At 46.5% G+C, this 19,085-nt stretch overlaps 1 protein-coding gene across 7 annotated transcripts in view; it reads left to right on the forward strand.

Moving 5' to 3' along the window:
• Tmem44 (transmembrane protein 44) overlaps positions 1-16,711 on the forward strand; it is a 34,822-nt gene extending 18,111 nt beyond the window's left edge. For 3 of the 7 annotated variants that reach the window (XM_013114566.3, XM_013114567.3, XM_013114563.3), the window contains 3 exons: positions 5,741-5,899; positions 11,489-11,521; positions 15,846-16,711. In XM_013114566.3, coding sequence (XP_012970020.1) covers positions 5,741-5,899; positions 11,489-11,521; positions 15,846-15,956 — 303 coding nt within the window. In that variant the 3' untranslated portion in view covers positions 15,957-16,711. The remainder of the gene's footprint in view (positions 1-5,740; positions 5,900-11,488; positions 11,522-15,845) is intronic. The other 4 variants (XM_040750982.1, XM_040750981.1, XM_005071579.4 and 1 more) reach the window with 2 other exon arrangements.
• The last annotated feature ends 2,374 nt before the right edge of the window (positions 16,712-19,085 follow it).

A 19,085-nucleotide genomic window follows, 5' to 3' on the forward strand; every position in this document is an offset into this window, starting at 1 on the left:
CCTACTACCCCTGTCTCCAGCCCCTTACCCCCTCACAAGGGGTGTGTGCCTCCCTCATTCTCCCCCACTGAAACCTCACCACCACGGTGTGTTTCACCCAGCCTCTTCCACCTGTGTCCACCAGAGGTCGTGAGGGACCGAGGTCATGTGGACCAACAGCTCCACCCTCAATAGAGAAATTTGAAAACCCTGGTTCATCTGTTGATTTAGGTGTGGACCTGCTCCTGGGGGATTACAGGGTTTATTCTGTTGCCTAGAAGCCACCTGCTTCCCCACACCACCCACAGGCTGCTATTTCATCTCCCCGCTTCCGAGGGCAGCGGGGTGGTACCTTACCCATGTTTCAGGGCTGCATCCAGAATGTGGCCTTTGTTCCTGTGTGGACTGTCTCCACCTGTCCATTGACTCATTTGAAATGGCGCAGTCCACCTAGGACTGAGCCCTTGGGGCCAAAGCATTTACATCAGGCCCCTTTTTCATTGCTGAGATCACCACCCTGGTTGATTGACTGGGAAACGAGACCCAAAGAGGACAAATTTCCATAGGAGGTGACACAGTCGGTTAGCAGAGAGCTTGGGTGTAGGCTGTGTGTGACCGAGCGGTTGTGTCATTGCCATGCACATGACTTGTAGGCGTCAGTTCTGACCTTTCCACCATGTGGATTCTGAGGGATCAAACTCAGGTCACTGGGCTTGGTGGCAAGCACCTGTTGAGTCGTGTTGCCAGACCCAGTATACAGCCCAGGCTGGCCTTGAACTCACGATCCTCCCACCACTTCCTCCTCAGTATATCCCACCAAATGTGTCATTCACAAACCCTCTCCTTTTTGTTATTGTTGTTGTAATTCAAAGAGGGGATCTCTTGCAAGCCAGGCTGTCCTGGCACTCACTATACAGCTGGGTATGAGCCGGAACTCCTGATCCCCCTGCCTCCACCTACTAAGGGCTGAGATTGAGGGCACACTCCACACCCTGGCCAAAGCCCAGAGTGTTGCATGGTTCTGAAAGTCCTGCAGATGGAGCTTTTCTGATGGCTAAGGAGACTCCCACAGTCCCTGTGCTCTGTGGAGGATAGATAGGCTGGGTAGCTTGAAGATAGGCGGTAATAGATAGCTCCCAGTCGCCGAACGTCTTCCCCCATGGCTCCCAATTCTCCCCACCCCTCCTTCACGCGCTGCTCTGGTGTGAGTTGACAAGGCCTCCGTGGGATGTGTCTTACATGTCCAGGTTACAAAGAGACACCCCCTTTAATCCGAAAATTCCTAGCGGTTCTCTGAGTACCCAGAAATCTTAGCTGTGTTTGTTGTTTTGCTATTGTTTCAAGAAAACACCATGACCAAGGCAAGTTACAGAATGAGGGGTGTACTTAAGCTTACGATTCCAGACAGTGAAGGAATTCATAATGGTGAGGGCAGCAGACATGGCAGCTGGAGCTGGTCACTGGAAACTGAGAGCTCACACCTAGAGCTGCAGACACGAAGTAGAGAGAAAAAACTAGCAATGGCACGGATCTTAAAGTATCAAAGCCCACCACCACTGAGGCACTTCCTCCAACAGCTGCACGCCTCCTAAACTGCCCAAACAGAGTGACCAGCTAGGGACCTAGTTCTCAAAGGCCGGAGACTATGAGGGACCACCTTGCTCAAATCCCTGCGCTGGTGTGACTTACTATGGTCAGTGAGGCTGGAAAAGCAAGAGATTTCAAAGCCCTGAGTACCCATCGTAAAGGTATGAACATCCATACTGCTACTCTTAACAACCCCCCATAGTGTGCCATATAGGACTATGTCTGAGGCATACTGTCCCGTCTGCCGCGCAGCCTGTGTCTGAGAACGTGCGGAGGGTGTTGGGGATTGACAACACAGAGACTTGTTCAACGATGTAAAGAAAACTTTAAGCAGGCCCCAAAAAGGTTCAAGAAAACTTCCTAAGAAAAGCTCCCACCAGAGAAGCTTCTGCTCTCTCCTCTACCCTGGCTGGTTCTCTCTCTGACACCAAAAACTGATCTGGGCGTGTCAGAAGAGGCGGTTAGTCTTTGGACAAGGTCGAGGTCAGGGCGGTTTCTGTGGGCAGGCCTTTTCTAGGAACTTATTGCCCCCGGGCATTGTATTGTTTTTAGTAAACATGTTTTTAGTAAACATTGTCTTACAGCTGCCTACTCCCAGGCAGAAGGGGAAGTGGGTCTCTGCTCAAGGTCTGGTGTTCCCACAATTCACCCCTTTTTATTTTTAAATGAGGCACTCCTGGCTTAGGTCAAGTAGGGCCACCCTCCCTTTCCCGTCCTTGGGGGACCTTGAACCCCTGTCTTAGGTGGGAGGGGTCTTCCCCACAGGTTGCCCGTCAACAGAGCGCCCCAACTTTAAATCATCTGTAACCAACCTTCATGGCTATCGGGATTGCCATGGGCTAAGCTAAGCAATACTTGGTTACGGATCTCTTGCCTCTGGAACAAGACACGTTTGAGCTCAGCATAAAGCCAGAATGCCTACCACCACTGCCACCATTTCCAGGACCCCCATTGACATAGCGCCTCTCCATCACCGTACCCATCACCAGATCTGGGCCATAACATTCTACCAGCCTTCATCTGTTACAAGGGTAACATGCACGTGATTTACATTCTGTTACAAGGGTAACCCGCATGTGATTTACATTTACAATTTGATAAAGTTACAATTGTTCCAAGATCTGCTCAGGAAAGCATTTAGAAAGTGCACTTGCACAGATACATTAGGTACAATCATTGATGTTACACATGTAGCATTATGAAAAATATGAACAATAGGCTTGTTGCACTATCCACAGAGCACCAATTTGTTCCTGTGGTGATGCAGTTTGTTGATTTAACGTCAGCTGATTATGTGACTTGAGTCAAAGTCTCCTTTTTGTTGCATTAGGACAAGTTGCATCTCTCTAGAAAAATACACTGGCCTAGTCGTGATTCCAGAAACAGGAACCATCAAGTCTGATATTTCAAGTGACCATGTCCTGTTCAATTACTGAAAAGAGGCTTTTGCCCCTCATCACAGTCCATACCAATGTCCAAATGTTTTAAATGGGTCCTTTTTTCTCTATTGGCTTCACGATGAAAACTCATGGATCCGGAAGGTTGATGCAGCAGGTCTGTTGAGAAACTGGAAATCTCGAACCGACTGTTTTCTTTCTTTCTTGGGCTCTAGATTCGATGACAGCAAGGGTCAGGAACACTGATTTAGGAGATCTCACTCAAACTGGCTTAGGTAGGCTCCCATGGTCTCAGGTCCAGTTTTTCTCTGCTCCATGCCGAAGCTTTTATTCTTTTCCTACAAGAAAACACAAACATGCCCTCGACCCCAAATTAGGGTCTTCTCCACTGTCTAGTGCATGGATGTCTCCATTTGACCTGAGCAATGGTTGCTCAAGTTCCATCATGTCAGAATCTGTCTGAAGCTCACTGGCATTCACATTATAAAATTTTTAAATGAGGAGTGTATTATTTGATGAGTCATATGGGGACTGGGGACATTATTCCCCCTTTTTTATTTTCTAAAAAAAAATTTTTTGCCAGCACTCGGGAGGCAAAGGCAGGCGGATCTCTGTGAGTTCGAGACCAGCCTGGACTACCAAGTGAGTTCCAGGACAGCCTCCAAAGCCACAGAGAAACCCTGTCTCGAAAAACCAAAAAAAAATTTTTTTTTGAACTGTTGAAGCTGGACCATAATAGTAGAAGGATTTGTCTACCCTCCTTGGTTGACTATCTAGGTAAATTGGGGTTACTACTTAGATTATTTGTAGATGCCCATTAAAAAGGACATATCCATTAAATATTTCCCAAAAACTTCTGAAAATCACTCAAAGATTGTAAACTATACTGTGTCCAAATAACTTTTGAAAATTATTTGAAGTCTGTGAGCAGTCTTTCCCAATGTAACCTGTAGAGCTCTCACTAGCTGACAAGGCCTCATTTGCATCTTAAATTTTTCTGTTAAAACATTAACAGAATGGCTGGATGTTCCTTTTGTCTATATTTAAAGCAATCTAGGTATCTTTTTAACTATTTTTGAAGGGATTTAAGTATCCTTTTAATCATATAAGCAGTTCACACTCACGCATTCACAATCACATTTCATACATACCGGTGTGGCCACACCATATATTCAGAACATACATGCATCTTTCAGTCATCCTTTTTCCCTAGGTCATGATTAGTCTGTTGCAATGAAGCTTCCTTAATTGAAATCTATGTAAAAGAACAACTCCAGCCAATCCTTGAACTAAGAGGTTAAAAAGTCCTGTATGTTCTTTATCATTCCTCCATTTGAGCTACAGTCATGGGGTACAGCCGTACCTACTCCTTGTAACTGTAGATGCAAGATGGAGAGGCCAAGCTTTTGGCCAAAAGTTTTTAGAGATGACTCACAAGATAGAACTTAAATGTAAACAAAAATTTCCATTCTATATACCTTTGTCTTTTTCTTTTTCTTTACTTAATACCAGTACCTCTTTACTGTTACAATTTTTTTTCACTCATTTTTTTTTAAGTCAGGGTTTCTCTGTATTGTTTGAGGCTGTCAGTCCAGCCTGGCCTCAAACTCACAGAGATACGCCTGCCTCTGCCTCCCAAGTGCTGGGATTAAAGGCGTGTGCCACCACCGCCTAGCTTGTTACCAATTTTTTTTTCTCTGTATTATTTGGAGGCTGTCTTGGAACTTGCTCTGTAAACCAGGCTGGCCTTGAACTCAAGAGATCTGCCTGCCTGTGTCTCCCGAGTACTGGGATTAAAGGCGTGTGCCGCCAACGCCCGGCTATTCACCCATTTTCAATCCAACTTTCAACCCAGGATGTTCCCTCATAAAAGTGTGTTGGGATTAAAGGCGTATGCCACTGGGATTAAAGGCATATGCCGCTGGCAATCTCTTGGATTCCCCTACTTCCTGACCCTGGTATCAGGCTTAGGAGGGGGAAACTCAGAATGTCTAGTTTCTGACTTTTTAATCTCATTGGTGGCAGCTGCTCCCAATGTATTATTGGTGTTATAAAATTTGATGAACAGGGAGCTGGAGTGACTAACTGGCATCAACATGGGGGGGAATCCTCACCAACGCCCATATTTCCCTTACCTGAGTGTTCAGCAATGGTTGGATCATCTTTATCATGGTGAGCATTCCTAGTATCCGCAGTAGTATTGGGGTCGACATGCCTGATGCACCGTTCGGGGACCCAAATAGGCTTCTCACTTCCTGGAGGGAAAACACAAACAGCCCCTCGGACCCTAGCTAATAGGGGGGTGGGTGGCTGCCATTTTCCTGTAATCAAATCCTTCCATCTGACCCATTCCATGGACTGGGAGGGTTTGTTCCAATGTCTCTCCATAGCAGACAAATTATTACGGTCTATGGTCAAAAAATTTAAAATGTAAAGTATGGTGGATAACTGAATATTGGGGGAGGTAACATACTCCCCCTTTTTTATTTTCTTAAAATACTGTTTGAGAGTGGCATGGGTGCGCTCCACAATAGCCTGTCCCGTGGGGTTGTGAGGAATACCAAAAGAATGGACAATGTGATGTTCCCTGCAAAAGGCAGCAGCATACCTTAAGTGAAAATAAAAGTGTAAGAGACCATAGAGTGTGTCACTGTTGGTGGAGTAAGGGTCCAGGGACACTGTAGCACGCACATTCATGCCTTTGGAATACTGAAGCGTATGCGTGCTTTGAATGCTAAAAAGGGAAGTAAGTCAAGTGTTTCCTTCACTCCTTGCAGGCAGGCTGTAGTGCCACCAGGCTACCCGGTGATGGACAGATGAGTACGGAAGATGCCTCCCTGCAGGAGCCACCCTCATACCCCCCCATTCAGGTCATCCAGGCCAGAGTGTCTTCCGGCAGCTCCTCTGAGGTCTCCTCCATCAACTCCGACCTGGAGGTACAGGGCCGGTGGGTGGGCACATGGGCGTGTCGCCTCCCAACACTTGCTGGGGTCTCCTTGAAATTGACCTGCTTTCTAACCTCGCCTTATTAACCTCAAAACTGCTAATCATGAATGACGCTCTGCATGGCTCCCGCGGCCTGTGGAGAAGCTTTCAAACTGGGACTCCAGCAATGCCATGGTTGGGTTGATCAAGGAAATACTGAATGCTGGGGTCCATTTCCTATAGACTGCTTGCATATTCAGATCCTTCCTACATACAAGAGTAATAAATCTCTTAAAAGCCTCCATGATGTGGTTTAGGATTGATGGCTTAGGCTGGTTCCAAACAAAGCAATAAATTAAATATATATAAATTCTTAGAGTCCAAACTAAGCAAGTGGCTCTGGCTGGGTCTGCCCACATTAAAAGATAAATTTGTAAGCTGCATGGTGGTGGCGCACGCCTTTAATCCCCGTACTCAGAAAGCTGAGGCGGGTGGACCTCTGTGAGTTTAAGGCCAGCCTGGTCTACGAGAGCGAGTTCCAGGACAGCCCGGGCTAAACCGTGTCTCTCGAAAAAGTAAACAAAGCACTCATCCTTTCTATTTCTGTATTGTTTTGTTTACTGCTGGGGACTGAACCCAAAGTCTTGCCAGCCTACAAGAGCACTCTACTGTGGAGCCGTATGAGACCTATGTCTTTTAAAGATTCATACAGTATCTGTGGCTATGCTGAGCAATAATGGTTCCCATAGGTTCATATAAGAATGCTTGGTTCCGCCGGGCGTTGGTGGCGCACGCCTTTAATCCCAGCACTTGGGAGGCAGAGGCAGGCGGATCTCTGTGAGTTCGAGACCAGCCTGGTCTACAGAGCTAGTTCCAGGACAGCCTCCAAAGCCACAGAGAAACCCTGTCTCGAAAAAAAAAAAAAAAAAAAAAAAAAAAAAAAGAATGCTTGGTTCCCTGCTGGTAGCACGGGTTAGGAAGGGTTAAGGAGGAGATGTGGCCCTGGGGATGGGCTTGTGTCTCCCTCTGCCTCATGCTTATGCCTCAAGATGTGGGCGCTCAGCTCTGCCCAGCACCGTGCCAGCCTGCCTGTTCCGTGAGACGTCATGCAATACACATGCGGGGCCAGAAAGCTTGGAAAGCATGAAGAGAGTAAAGAAAATCCAAATCAAGCTCCTGGCTCACTAACCAATGGTCACCTCCTCTTCTGTTGGTTTGGGGGGCCATGTTCCTTGAAGGTTTGTTTGCTACCGAGTGAGATCAGGAAGGTGTCTGTTAGCAGATGACGTAACCGTATACCTCACTTGGGCATCTGGTCAGTCATCCCACAAACATTTTCTGAGCGTGGGCATTTGAAGGAAAAATACAGGAGGACAGAGGGACTGGTCTGGACCTGCCCACAGGCAGGCAGCCCCAGCGCCTCGTGGCCACAGTGACTCAGATCTTCTGCAAACACCTTCAGATGGGAGCGTGGGGTTAGAGTCAGGACTCCCTCTCTCATCCCGAAGCTGGCACCATTCACATACTTGATGGCGTCCAACTCGTACATCCAGGGCATGTCTCCTCCCCCTTGAGGTGCCTCTGCCCTGTCCTGCCCCTCCTCTCTGAATGCTACTGAGTGAGTGCCCTTCCCCCATCTCCCTGGCTTGAATCTGTCACTGACCACATGGGCTTCTGTTGGATCCCATTTAATGCAATCTAGGAGGGATGTACCTATTCCGTCTCTCTCTGGCCAATCTGAAAATGTGGACCCTACCAAGTCGAGTACCATCTTATGTCCCTGGTCGTGGGGACAGTCACTTCTCCACAAATATAGGAGGAAGAAGTTGGACAGATGGCCTCTTGGTTTGAGAAGCACGAGAAAGCATGTTTTAGGAAGTTTGTGAAGTGAAACACGGTGTACTTTGGTTCACTGACTCATGGGCCTGAAAATAGCTCAAGAATGCATGGAGTCAGGTATGGTGGCCACGCCTGGAGGTCCAGTCCTTGGGAGATGGAGGCTGGCTTGAGTGACGTGTCAAGACCCTATCTCAAATGAGAAAGACTGTGGACATGTTAGTGTGTGCAAAAGGGAAAAAGGATTGGCACGATTTGGTCTTTGTTTGTTTGTTTGTTATTGCTGTTTTTCGAGATAGGGTTTCTCTGTGTAGCTTAGCTTTGGAGCCTGTCCTGACACTCATTCTGTAGACCAGGCTGGCCTCGAATTCACAGAAATCTTCCTGCTTCTGCCTCCCCAGTGCTGGGATTAAAGGAGTGTGACACCAAAGTACGGGCACAATTTGATCTTATTTCAGTGTACATAATATATGCATATGGTATCATTATACATACAGCATGACTGTGATAATTGTTTCCAGAAGGTTGTTCTGTAAATGTTGAGAGGGAAAATCTCCCACGGATAAAATATAGAACATGTGTATATATGTGTGTACTTTTAAGTATGTATTTTTATTTTATGTGTTTGAATGTTTTCCTGTATATGTATGTATACCATGTGCATGCAGTGCCTGAAGAGGCCAGTAGAGGGCACTGTGTCCCCCAGAATTGGCGTGAACCACCATGTTGATGCTGGGAGTCATACCTAGGTCTTCTAGAAAAGAAGTTAATGCTTTTAACTGCTGAGCCATCTCTTATTCTGGGGTGTGTATGTATTTTGGGGAGTCTTTTTTAAAGAGTCTTATGTAGCCTAGGCTAGCTTCAAACTAATATGTAGCCAAGGATCGCCTTGAGGACTTCTGATTCTCCTGCTTCCTCTCCCCAGTGCCAGTTGGGGTGTTTTGTTTTTTTTAATGTTTTCGGTGAGACATTTTTAAAGTTTTTCTGTTTTTTTTGTTGTTATTTTTGAAATAGGGAAAGAACTAAAACATTTTATTTATTGTTAGTCTTTTGGAAGTAGAAATTTCTGTTACAAAGGTTTGAGTTAACTGGGCTTAAAATGTTGTCATCATTGACTCAAAAATGATAACTTAAAACGGGTGTGGTGGTGGTGCATGTTTGTAATCCCGGCACTACAAGCGGAGGCAGGAGGCGTGCGGGTTTGAGGTTAGTTTGATCTACATGTAGAGTCTGTCTTTTAAAAAAAAAAAAAAAAAAGAATTAAATAACAACAAAAATTCCCACCTACTTCCAGCAGAGGGCGCTCTCCTCAAATCTCATACTCTCCCTGGTGGTGGCCGCTTAGAATGACTGTCAAGGTTTCCGTTCCACCCAGCTGGGAGACTCAAGCCTACTTACTTGAGTTTTCTTGGCTTTAAATGAAATTTAAATTTAAATGGGAATAATTTTGGATGTACAGAATTTTTTTCAAAATTAGTACAAATTTCCCATTTGCCCTTTTCCGCCCAGCTGCCTCTGTTCGCATCTTACGTAACGAGCTACATTTAGCAAAAGCTCAGAAATGAACCCAGTACATTTCTACAGCTGGACTCCAGGCTCTGTTTGGATCTCAGCAGTTTCCCACCGGCTGGATTCGGCCCAGGACAGCACACTGCACTCTGAAACGATTCTTAAAGAACCGGGTGCACCAACTGGAACACCGCAAATTGCCATTTACATTCTGTGGGGATGTCTGTATATTTCTAAGGAAAAGCAAAGGGCTTCTGAGTTTAACTTCCCTTCTTCTTCCCACCACACTCTAAAGTTGTGGAGCTTTCTCAGGCCCTGCCTTCTATCAGTTTAGTAGCTCATACCTCTTCTGATGAAGTTTTCCACTTACATTTCCCCCAGAAGAATGCCATTAAAAAGTGGATGGGGCCGAGTGCCCTCATCCCAGAAGCCCCTGCCAACTGGCTGCAGCCTATCTGTGCTATCCATTTGCTTCCAAATGTTTCCTCTCCACTTAGAAGAGAGAAAAACAAAACAATAAACAGGAGAACGCTGGCAGAGAGGGGCAGGGAAGGCTAGGACAGGACAAATACTAGCAACAATGTTATATATGTAGTCCAACTTAAAAAGGAAGGTGCATGCTAGCCAGCCGTAGTGGTACATGGCTGTAATGCCAGCACTGGGGAGGCTGAGGCAGGAGGATGACATGTTTCACACCAGCCTCTCTGATACACACTGACAGCCTGTTACACAAAATTGATTAATTGATTGAAAAATAAAAAGAGGAATGGCGGCTGGGGTGCAGTTCTGCAGTTCTGGTAGAATTAATGCTTAGGCCAGGTTTGGAGTATCACACCTAAAACCCCAGCTCTTAAAACGGCCACATGTTCAAGGCCAGCCTGAGCTACAATCGGAGACCTTATCTCAAAAAAAGGAAGGAGGGGCTGGAGAGATGGCTCAGAGGTTAAGAGCACTGACTGCTCTTCCAGAGGTCCTGAGTTCAATTCCCAGCAACCACATGGTGGCTCACAACCATCTACAATTCAATCTGGTGTATATGTAATAAATAAATAAATCTTTAAAAACAAAAAAGGAAGGAGGGAAGGAAGGAAGGAAGGAAGGAAGGAAGGAAGGAAGGAAGGAAGGAAGGAAATTCAGGCTTAGCATTCATGAGGCCCTGGGTTTCAGGATAAGCGCCCCCTCCATGCAAAACAAGATGACCATTAAGGACTCTGCACAGAGGTTAGCTGGGGCTACACGGAGATTACATTACAATTAGAATTTACCTATGGAAGCATTCTAAGTTATTTGCCAAAAAAAAAATTATTTACTTTAAAATACCAAACTAGAAGATAGAGGAGCAGGCTGTCTCGCTGGCCTTCATTATCCCCTTGCTTTTGCATATGACTAAAAACCCTATCATTAAAGCTTTTAACATTGAAAGCGCTGAACAAGCTAGGCAAGTCATCACTTGCTGGTAGTCCAGCATTTGGAAGGTGAAGGGAGGAGGATCGAGGCCAGCCTCAGCTATGCAGGGGACCCAGTCTCAAAAACAAATACACAGAAGACTTGAGCAGTAGAAGTTTTGTTTTCATGCGCCAATAACCTTACATCCAGTGGCTGCTAGGTTGCTTAATAGACATCCACGGATAGGCTATCAGCACAGATTCCTAGCTCTTGTGTCAGAAACTCAAGTCTCCCGGGCAGCGAACGGAGAGCTGGAGGAATAAGTAGACCGTCTGCACTTCTCCAGCATCTAGGGGCAGGCGTGCTTGAGGCTTGGAGTGGAACCAACCATGCAGTAAACCATGTCAGCTGCTTGGCAAACCCCACAGGTGGAGATTTTATTTGCACCTCTTTCTTAGTTTTATGAGTTTTCATTGGATCATCTCAGCTATGTGGTTAATAAATAGAAGATTTACTGTTATATTATCACTATTATTAGAACTACTACTACCACCCATAATTTCTAATTATAGTTATTGTGAAGTGTCTGAGAGTCATTTCTCCCAGGACCCTGCTCTGGATAACATGGTTGGTTCACTTTATTTTATTTTATTTTGATCATTTAACTAACTTACTAAATTAATTATGCTGCTAATAGTGACTGCCTTCCTGCTTGCTGGAATGTGAAGTTGACCTCCAACCACACCCCACCCAGCCATCCAAGTCTTTGACTCCTGGCTCACTGAGCACAGGGACTGACTCTGGGCTCTCCTCTGTGGCCCGGGACGAGATCTGTTCAACACTCTCTATCTCTCTTTTTTATCCTACAGCAGAAGTATTGGGAAGCCCTAAACTCGGAGCAGGTATGGACAAGTGTTTGGTCTCTTTCGGGAGGGACTTCTATGGCTTGATTTTCCATGTCTGTTTTTATTTGACCCCTCTTTGATGGAGGACAAGGCAGTTTTTCTGGTTAAAGGAAAAGAATATGAGCTAGAGATGAGGTTCAGTGGAGAGATTGCCCAGCACTGCAGAGCAGACACAAGACACAAGAAAGGTCGGGGGGCAAGTGTGGGCACATTTGGGTGCTCTGTTCCCAGGTCTTTTCTGCACTGGGAAGTATTCGGAACCAATTGGCTCACCTTGGAAAGAACTCAGTGTAACCCAGTGAAGAAGCGCAGTTTGTCGCCGTCTGTGAGCCCCGGAGTAGCTGCGGGTCACCAGGGGTATGTGGGGTGTGGCTGCTGCAGTTATGAGGAACTGCCTCACACGTTGGCTGTGTCTTTCTGAGACCTCATGCAGCTGGCAGTCTATAACAGATAAGCATATTTTGTGACAGTTACCTGTGCTTGTCACCGCCCAGGATTGTTGTGACACAAGAATACATCGTCTCTCACACAAATTAGTTTTATAATTTCTTTCTCCGTTCCTTCCTTCCCTCCTTCCTTTCTTTCTTTCTTTCTTTCTTTCTTTCTTTCTTTCTTTCTTTCTTCCTTCCTTCCTTCCTTCCTTTCTTTCTTTCTTTCTTTCTTTCTTTCTTTCTTCCTGTGTGTGTGTGTTTTGTTTTGAGACAGGACTTCTCTGTGTAGTCCTGGCAGTCCTGGAACTCACTCTGTAGGCCAAGCTGGCTTATAACTCACAGAAATCCACCTGCATCTGCCTTCTGAATGCTGAGATTAAAGATGTGCACCATTACCACAGGTTTTATGCCTTCTCTCTAATTATGTTTTTTATTGCTCAGAGAATCTTAGAACATTATCTTATAGATCTCAGCACACTGTCCTATAGATCTCAGCACACTGTCCTATAGATCTCAGCACACTGTCCTATAGATCTCAGCACACTGTCCTATAGATCTCAGCACACTGTCCTATAGATCTCAGCACACTGTCCTATAGATCTCAGCACACTGTCCTATAGATCTCAGTACATTGTCCTATAGATCTCAGCACACTGTCCTATAGATCTCAGTACATTATCCTGTAGATTCTGAAAACAGAAACTTTGTATGCCTTCTAAGATGCAATCTAAAGGGTTCACCTGCTCAAAGTGCCAGACTGTTCCTGTTCACGGGCAGTTGACTCTGTCAGGGTTAGCAAGAATAACTTACAAAGTGTTCAAGGAGTTGGAGCAGTGGCTTTCAAACATCAGAGCATCTAAGAAGTACTGTGTGACTCGTTAAGATGTCAAACTGTGGGGCTGGAGAGATTGCTCAGTGGTTAAGAGCACTGACTGCTCTTCCAAAGGATCTGGATTCAATTCCCAGCACCCATATGGCATCTCACACTGCCTGTAACTCCACGATCTAACACCTTCACACAAACATACATGCAGGCAAAACACCAATGCACATAAAAATACATACGTTTTTAAAAATTAAAAAAAAGATGCCAAACCATGTGTCTCACCCCACCCGCAGTGGCTGCAGAGCCCCCAGCGTCAGCCCAGTGACTACTGGCTCGTGCTTCCCACATTGTTAGCCCAGGGCATGTTCTGAGATATCTGATCTAGGACCTGGGTCTGTGCTTGTCTACAGTATTCATCAGAAGCGCCCAGGGGCCTTAGAGGACAGAACAGGCCCCTGCTCCTGCTACTGAGCACATGACTCTGAGACTAAGGGCCACTGAGTTATTTTATGTAGACTCTTTCATGTCTGGAAAGAATTTGGTTAAAGGTGCCAAGTTTGCAGCCACAACTACACAAAAAGTTTGCACAACCCCAGACAGGTACAGAAGACTGGTCTGTATAAACCAAGTTACCTTAGTACCAGGTCTGCAGGGTCACTGGGCTGCAGTGATCCTTTTAACATGGTGCGTGCGTGTGTGCGTGCGTGTGTGTGTGTGTGTGTGTGTGTGTGTGTGTGTGTGTGTGTGTGTGTGTGTAGGGTGGTACAGAATGTCTTGCACTCATGGAGGCCAAAGGAGAGCATCCTCATTTATTACTCTCTACCTCATAGAGGTGGAAAAGGTCTTTGAATAAGTGGGTAGGGTCTCTCTGTAAACCTAAACCTTGTCATTTTCGGCTATACTTGCAGGCAGCAAGCCCCAGCAATCCTCCTGTCTCTACCCCTCACATCACTGGGGTTACCGGGTTCCAAACTCAGGTCCTTGTGGTTGTGCAAAAAGCACTTTTAACCACTGAGCCATCTCTCAGCCCATTGTGGGGTCTTTAATAGCCAAATAGAACTTGGTTCTGTTGTGTGGGTGAATCATTAATTGAATTATGTTCTTTATTCAAAACAGAGCAGAAATTAGTGTTTTAGAGCTGATATGCTCTGGGCACTAGATGAAAGCCTTGACGGTTTTATGTGGGACTTCTCAGAACTGAGCTGTGACACGGGTGATGATAAAGTATCTTTCTCTGAGTGCATGTGTGTGTTTGGTTCTATGATCCTGCCCTAATAGATCTTTCAGCCCAAGCTGACCTAGCTCTCATGATCATTGCTTGTTTCTATGTTTTTGTCATTGTTTTGTTGTTTGTTTGTTTGGTTTGGTTTGTTGTTTTGGTTTATTTGTTTAGTATTTTGGTTTTTGTTTGGTAATGGTTTTGGTTTTTCAAGGCAGGGTTTCTCTGTGTAGCCCTGGCTGTCCTGGAACTCACTCTGTAGACCAGGCTGGCCTCGAACTCACTGAGATCTATCTGCCTCTATCTCCTGAGTGCTGGGATTAAAGGTGTGAGCCACCACCGCTTGGCTTTGTTTTGTATTTTTGTGACAGGCTTTCACTGTATATTCCCGATTGTCTTGTAACTCTCCACATAGATGTCTATGTAGGCTGCCTCTGCCATGCTGGACTAAAAGGAGTGTGCCACCATGCCCAGTGATATAGTTCTCCATCTTCAACCATGGCTCTTTAAAGAGTATTTTGCAGACAGCTCCATCTACACTTACAGGCCTATTTCTTTTTTTTTTTTTTTTTTTTTTTTTTTTTTGGTTTTTCGAGACAGGGTTTCTCTGTGGCTTTGGAGGCTGTCCTGGAACTTGCTCTGTAGACCAGGCTGGCCTCGAACTCACAGAGATCCGCCTGCCTCTGCCTCCCGAGTGCTGGGATTAAAGGCGTGCACCACCAAACGCCCGGCACAGGCCTATTTCTAATCCCTCCTCTCAAGCCTTTTCCAATTTCAAGTTGCCATTCTTATTGGTGTTGGTGATGGCAGTAGCCACCATCCTGAACTGGCTTTTTTAAATTGTGTGTGTGAGAGAGACAGCTCACATGTGGAGATCAGAGACCAACATACAGGAATGAGTTCTCTCCCTCCTTCTTGTGGGTCTTGGGATCAAACCCACACTTCTGGACTTGGCAGCAATCACCTTTCACCCACTGTTTTAGTTTTATGTGTATGGAAACATTTTTGCCTGCGTGTGTGCCTGTGTATTACATCCCGAATTGCCAAAGGATCCAGAAAAGGGATAAGATCCTCTATAATTAGAATTACAGATGGTTGTGAGTTGCCATGTAGGGGCTAGGAACCAAACCCGGGTCTCTTACCCTGAGCCGTCTCATTGGCCCTGAGCTGGCCTCTAAGAGTTCACTTTAGGCATGTCCACTGAACCTGGAGCTGAGAGGACAGACTATGAGGGGTCAAAGATCCACTGTACCTGCTCCTTAGGAACTTGCGTGCCAGGAGGGCCAGGTAGATGTCCAAGGAGAGACCAGAGCTGTCGTGTGCCGATACAAACGAGTGGTGGGGGCAATACCACGTGAGCTGCTGGACTAAAGCTCCTGAGAATCACACCAGAGACGCTGCCTAGGGCAGGAAAGAGGACTGAGTTCATCTGCTCTTTTCTACCAGCATTACACATCAAGATTCCAGGGCACGGCTTGGCGAGGGAAGGATTGGAGGAGACGGAAGGGGAGGCGGGCCTAGTCTTCTCAGATAGCTACTCTCTCATTCTGTGAAGTAAAGCCACACTGTGTGGGGATGCTGATGCCAGTGTGGGGACAGGAACTATAACTCAGTGGTAGAACACTGGCCTAGCATGCTCGAGGCCTGGGTTCCATTCCCAACACCACCAAAGGTGATAAAGCTATATTCTCTCGAGATCTAGAACACATGTGCTTGTGCTTACTGACTTTCCCTGTCTTTGCTTGGTCACGAGACCCAGGACTGGGCTGTCTTCTGGGGGTGGCTGGGCTGAATTGTTGGAAAGGATCTGTCACACCAAGATATCTTTTCTGTCTTTTTCCACAGTGGGACCCCGAAGATGTCAACTTGGAAAGGAACAAGGACAGCGTGGAGCTCCTTAGATCACAGAAGCACAGGGGCTCTTTGAGCCCGGTGGACTTGACCTCTGACGACTGACATCATTAGGAGGCAGTTCCTCAGCTCAGAACTCAAGGTTAGGCATCTGCCAGTGACTAGATGGGGACCAACCTACAGTGCCTCCCACAGCAGAAATGGAAGCTGCTGCAGACGCTTCCCAAGTAAGGAACGTGGAACAGTCACTTAGCTTGGCTAGTCTACCCCATGACTCAGAATGGAGCTAAGGCACATGCCAAGTTTCCTCTGGTGATGAGAAATTTACACATGAATCCTGTTGGTAAGCTTACTCCCAAACGACATGGGATCTATTGCCATGAGATTCCAGCAGAAATATTGTTTGCTAAATAACAGGATCGAACTCACCAAGAGTGAGTTCCAAGATTTGGATCTCAACACAATGCATTCTTCGAGAATCAGCTAAGGCCAGATGAAGGAGTGGGCCCACCAGCGAGGGGACCTGGGCACACACACAGGAACTGGCCTCTGCTGTCCAGTCGTTAGCATAGCTGCCACACGTTACATGGGACTGCCTGGTCACCCAAATATTTGGAGGATCACTGTCAGGGCAAGGGCTACCTGATCTTGGTGACAGGGTTCCCTCCAGCTTGGCAGAGTCTGTGCTGGGGCTGGGTTTGCACGTTATGGGGGCCTTCTGTGCATTAGGGGTAACTGCAGGCATGCAGTTTCAAGTATGGCTGTTTGAGGGTGATTTTGATACTGTGGCCGTGAGTGAGGGGAAGAATGAAGGGAATGGGCAGGAGCAAACCTGCGTGAATAAATTTTGGTTGAGTGGATTAAAATATCTCATAGGGAGTACAGGAATAAGTCTGAATCCAGTACAGAAGTCCGCCACCAGGGGAACTGGGAGAAATGCCAAGAGGCACAGCTCTGCTCCCAGCTGGCCCGTGACCACCTATGACTCAGCTGCGGCTGCCCAGTGTCTCCTGAGAGGCGGTGCAAGTGCCAACAGTGGGAAGCATGGGGCGCCGGTGGGGGCCGGTTGGTTGTGCAGGTCTCTGCATAGTGCCTGGTTCCCTGGTGACCTCTACACTAGAATTCAAAGCCACTTTATCTGCTTTGAGGTTTTAGTTCTCTTGTGAGGGAGCTTGCTGGAGTTTGCTTTGCTCACTGAAACCACTTTGAGGAAAGAGGACCACGGGGCATGGGGTGACGTGGAGCATTCCAGCCCAGAGCATAGCAAACTAGAGGCAGGGGAGGCCGGGATCCAGCCAAGGAAGGAGAAACCTGACTGGAGCCACGTGGTTTTGAAAGGAGAGAGCTGGAAAAAAACCAGGCTATGGAGACTAGGGAGTTAGTACTGAATGCTGTAGCCACGCAAGACACCAAAACAGAAAGGTTTTGCTCAAGTAGGCTACAGTTAGTGTCTCTTAACCGCTGAGCCACCTCTCCAGCCCTAATTAGTATGTTTCTTATCCCACACTTTTCATGAAGCAGAAGTGTAGTCATGGGTACAGAGTAAACATGAGACACATGCTTAGAGTATATTCCTTTATTAAAAAACAGAAAAATCAGAGACTGTAAGAAGCCAAGATAGCCTCAAAATCATGACCCTCCTACCCCAGTTTTCCAAGTGCTGGGATTACAGGCAGAGCCACCATGCCGTCTTGCACTTTTTAAATAAGGAAACATGCCCAAAACAGTAACCAAAGCATCAGTCCCACAAGCAGAAGTGACCATAGTAATGACAGTGCAGGCCCCGCTTAAACTCCTAGAGCCACAGTATGCTATCTGCCCTGAAATCTGTCTGATTTAGGGGGTGCTCTGATTACTAAATTCTCTTAACAGCTTGCCTGGAGGGCCGTGGCTCAGGTGAGTGAATGCCTTCCTAACATGCGCGGGGCCCTGGCTTGTCTCTAGTACAGCATGAAGGAAGTATAATGAATGATACACACCTGGAATTGGGAGGTGGAAGCAGCAGGATTAGAAATTCAAGGTCACCGGTCTTTAGCTACACAGCAAAGGTTAGTGTGGGACATAGGACACCTTGTCTCTAGAGAGGAAAACAAAATAGTATAGATCTCGAAGAACCAATCACGTTAAAGCCATCCAGGGGTCACTCCAGAATGAGGTTTGTGCGCACAAGGACCATCTGATGATGTGTGCATTTCTGTTTCCATGAGAAATGAGTTACTATTCTAAGGAGGCTCTGGGCCCAAGAGCCTATTCCCAGGGTCAGTCTCCTAGTCCCAGGTCTGAGGCAGTATGCTGTCATTCCTCTTCCTGGATCAGTTTCCCCATCTGCAGCATGAAAGACCAAGCGTAGGGACTCACACTTGTTAGTCCCACACTTGGGAAGCTGGGACAGGAAGATTTCCACAAGTTCAAGGTCAGCTTAGCTATCAAGACCCTGTTTTAGGGAGGCAGAGGCAGCGGATCTCTGTGAGTTCAAAACCAGTCTGGTCTACAAGAGCTAGTTCTGGGACAGCCTCCTCCAAAGCCACAGAGAAACCCTGTCTTGAAAAAAACAAAACAAAACAAAAAACAAAACAAAACAAACAAACAAACCAACAACAACAAAAGCCGGGCATTGGTGGCCCAGGCCTTTAATCCTAGCACCAAGGAGGCAGAGGCAGGTGGATCTCTGTGAGTTCGAGGCCAGCTTGGTCTAGACATTAGAGTTCCAGGACAACCAAGGCAACAAAACAAAAAAACCAACCACCACTGACCTGGCGATACAAGTACAGCTTGCCTAGCATGCTTGGGCCCATCCCCAGCATGAATAGAAGTTTTTCTTCCTTTTTTCTTTCATGAATATGCCAGTCAGCATTTCACATGTAAGACTGACGTCTTTGCAAACACTCAGAGATGTTATATGAAGGGAGGTTTCATATACACCTTGAAAATAGCTATCATTACATCATAGGATAGACTTCTGTTTCAATTTAGTGTGTGTGTGTGTGTGTGTGTGTGTGTGGGTGTGTGTGTGTTGCACCTGTGCCAAGGAGCATGCATGGAGGCCAGAGTGACCACCTGCAGGTGTCAGTTCTCTCTTTCCATCATGTGGGTTCTGGGACTTGAATCAGGTTTCAGTTTTAGCAGCAAACAGCTTCATCAGCTAAATCCCACCCACACCCGCTTAAATTTCACTACCCATTTAAGAGAAATACTAGGGTTAAGATGTACTGAGTGGTATAGAAAACGCTTGGC

Source organism: Mesocricetus auratus, unplaced genomic scaffold (assembly GCF_017639785.1).
Source record: "Mesocricetus auratus isolate SY011 unplaced genomic scaffold, BCM_Maur_2.0 Super-Scaffold_100008, whole genome shotgun sequence".
NCBI classification, from domain to species: Eukaryota; Metazoa; Chordata; class Mammalia; order Rodentia; family Cricetidae; genus Mesocricetus; species Mesocricetus auratus.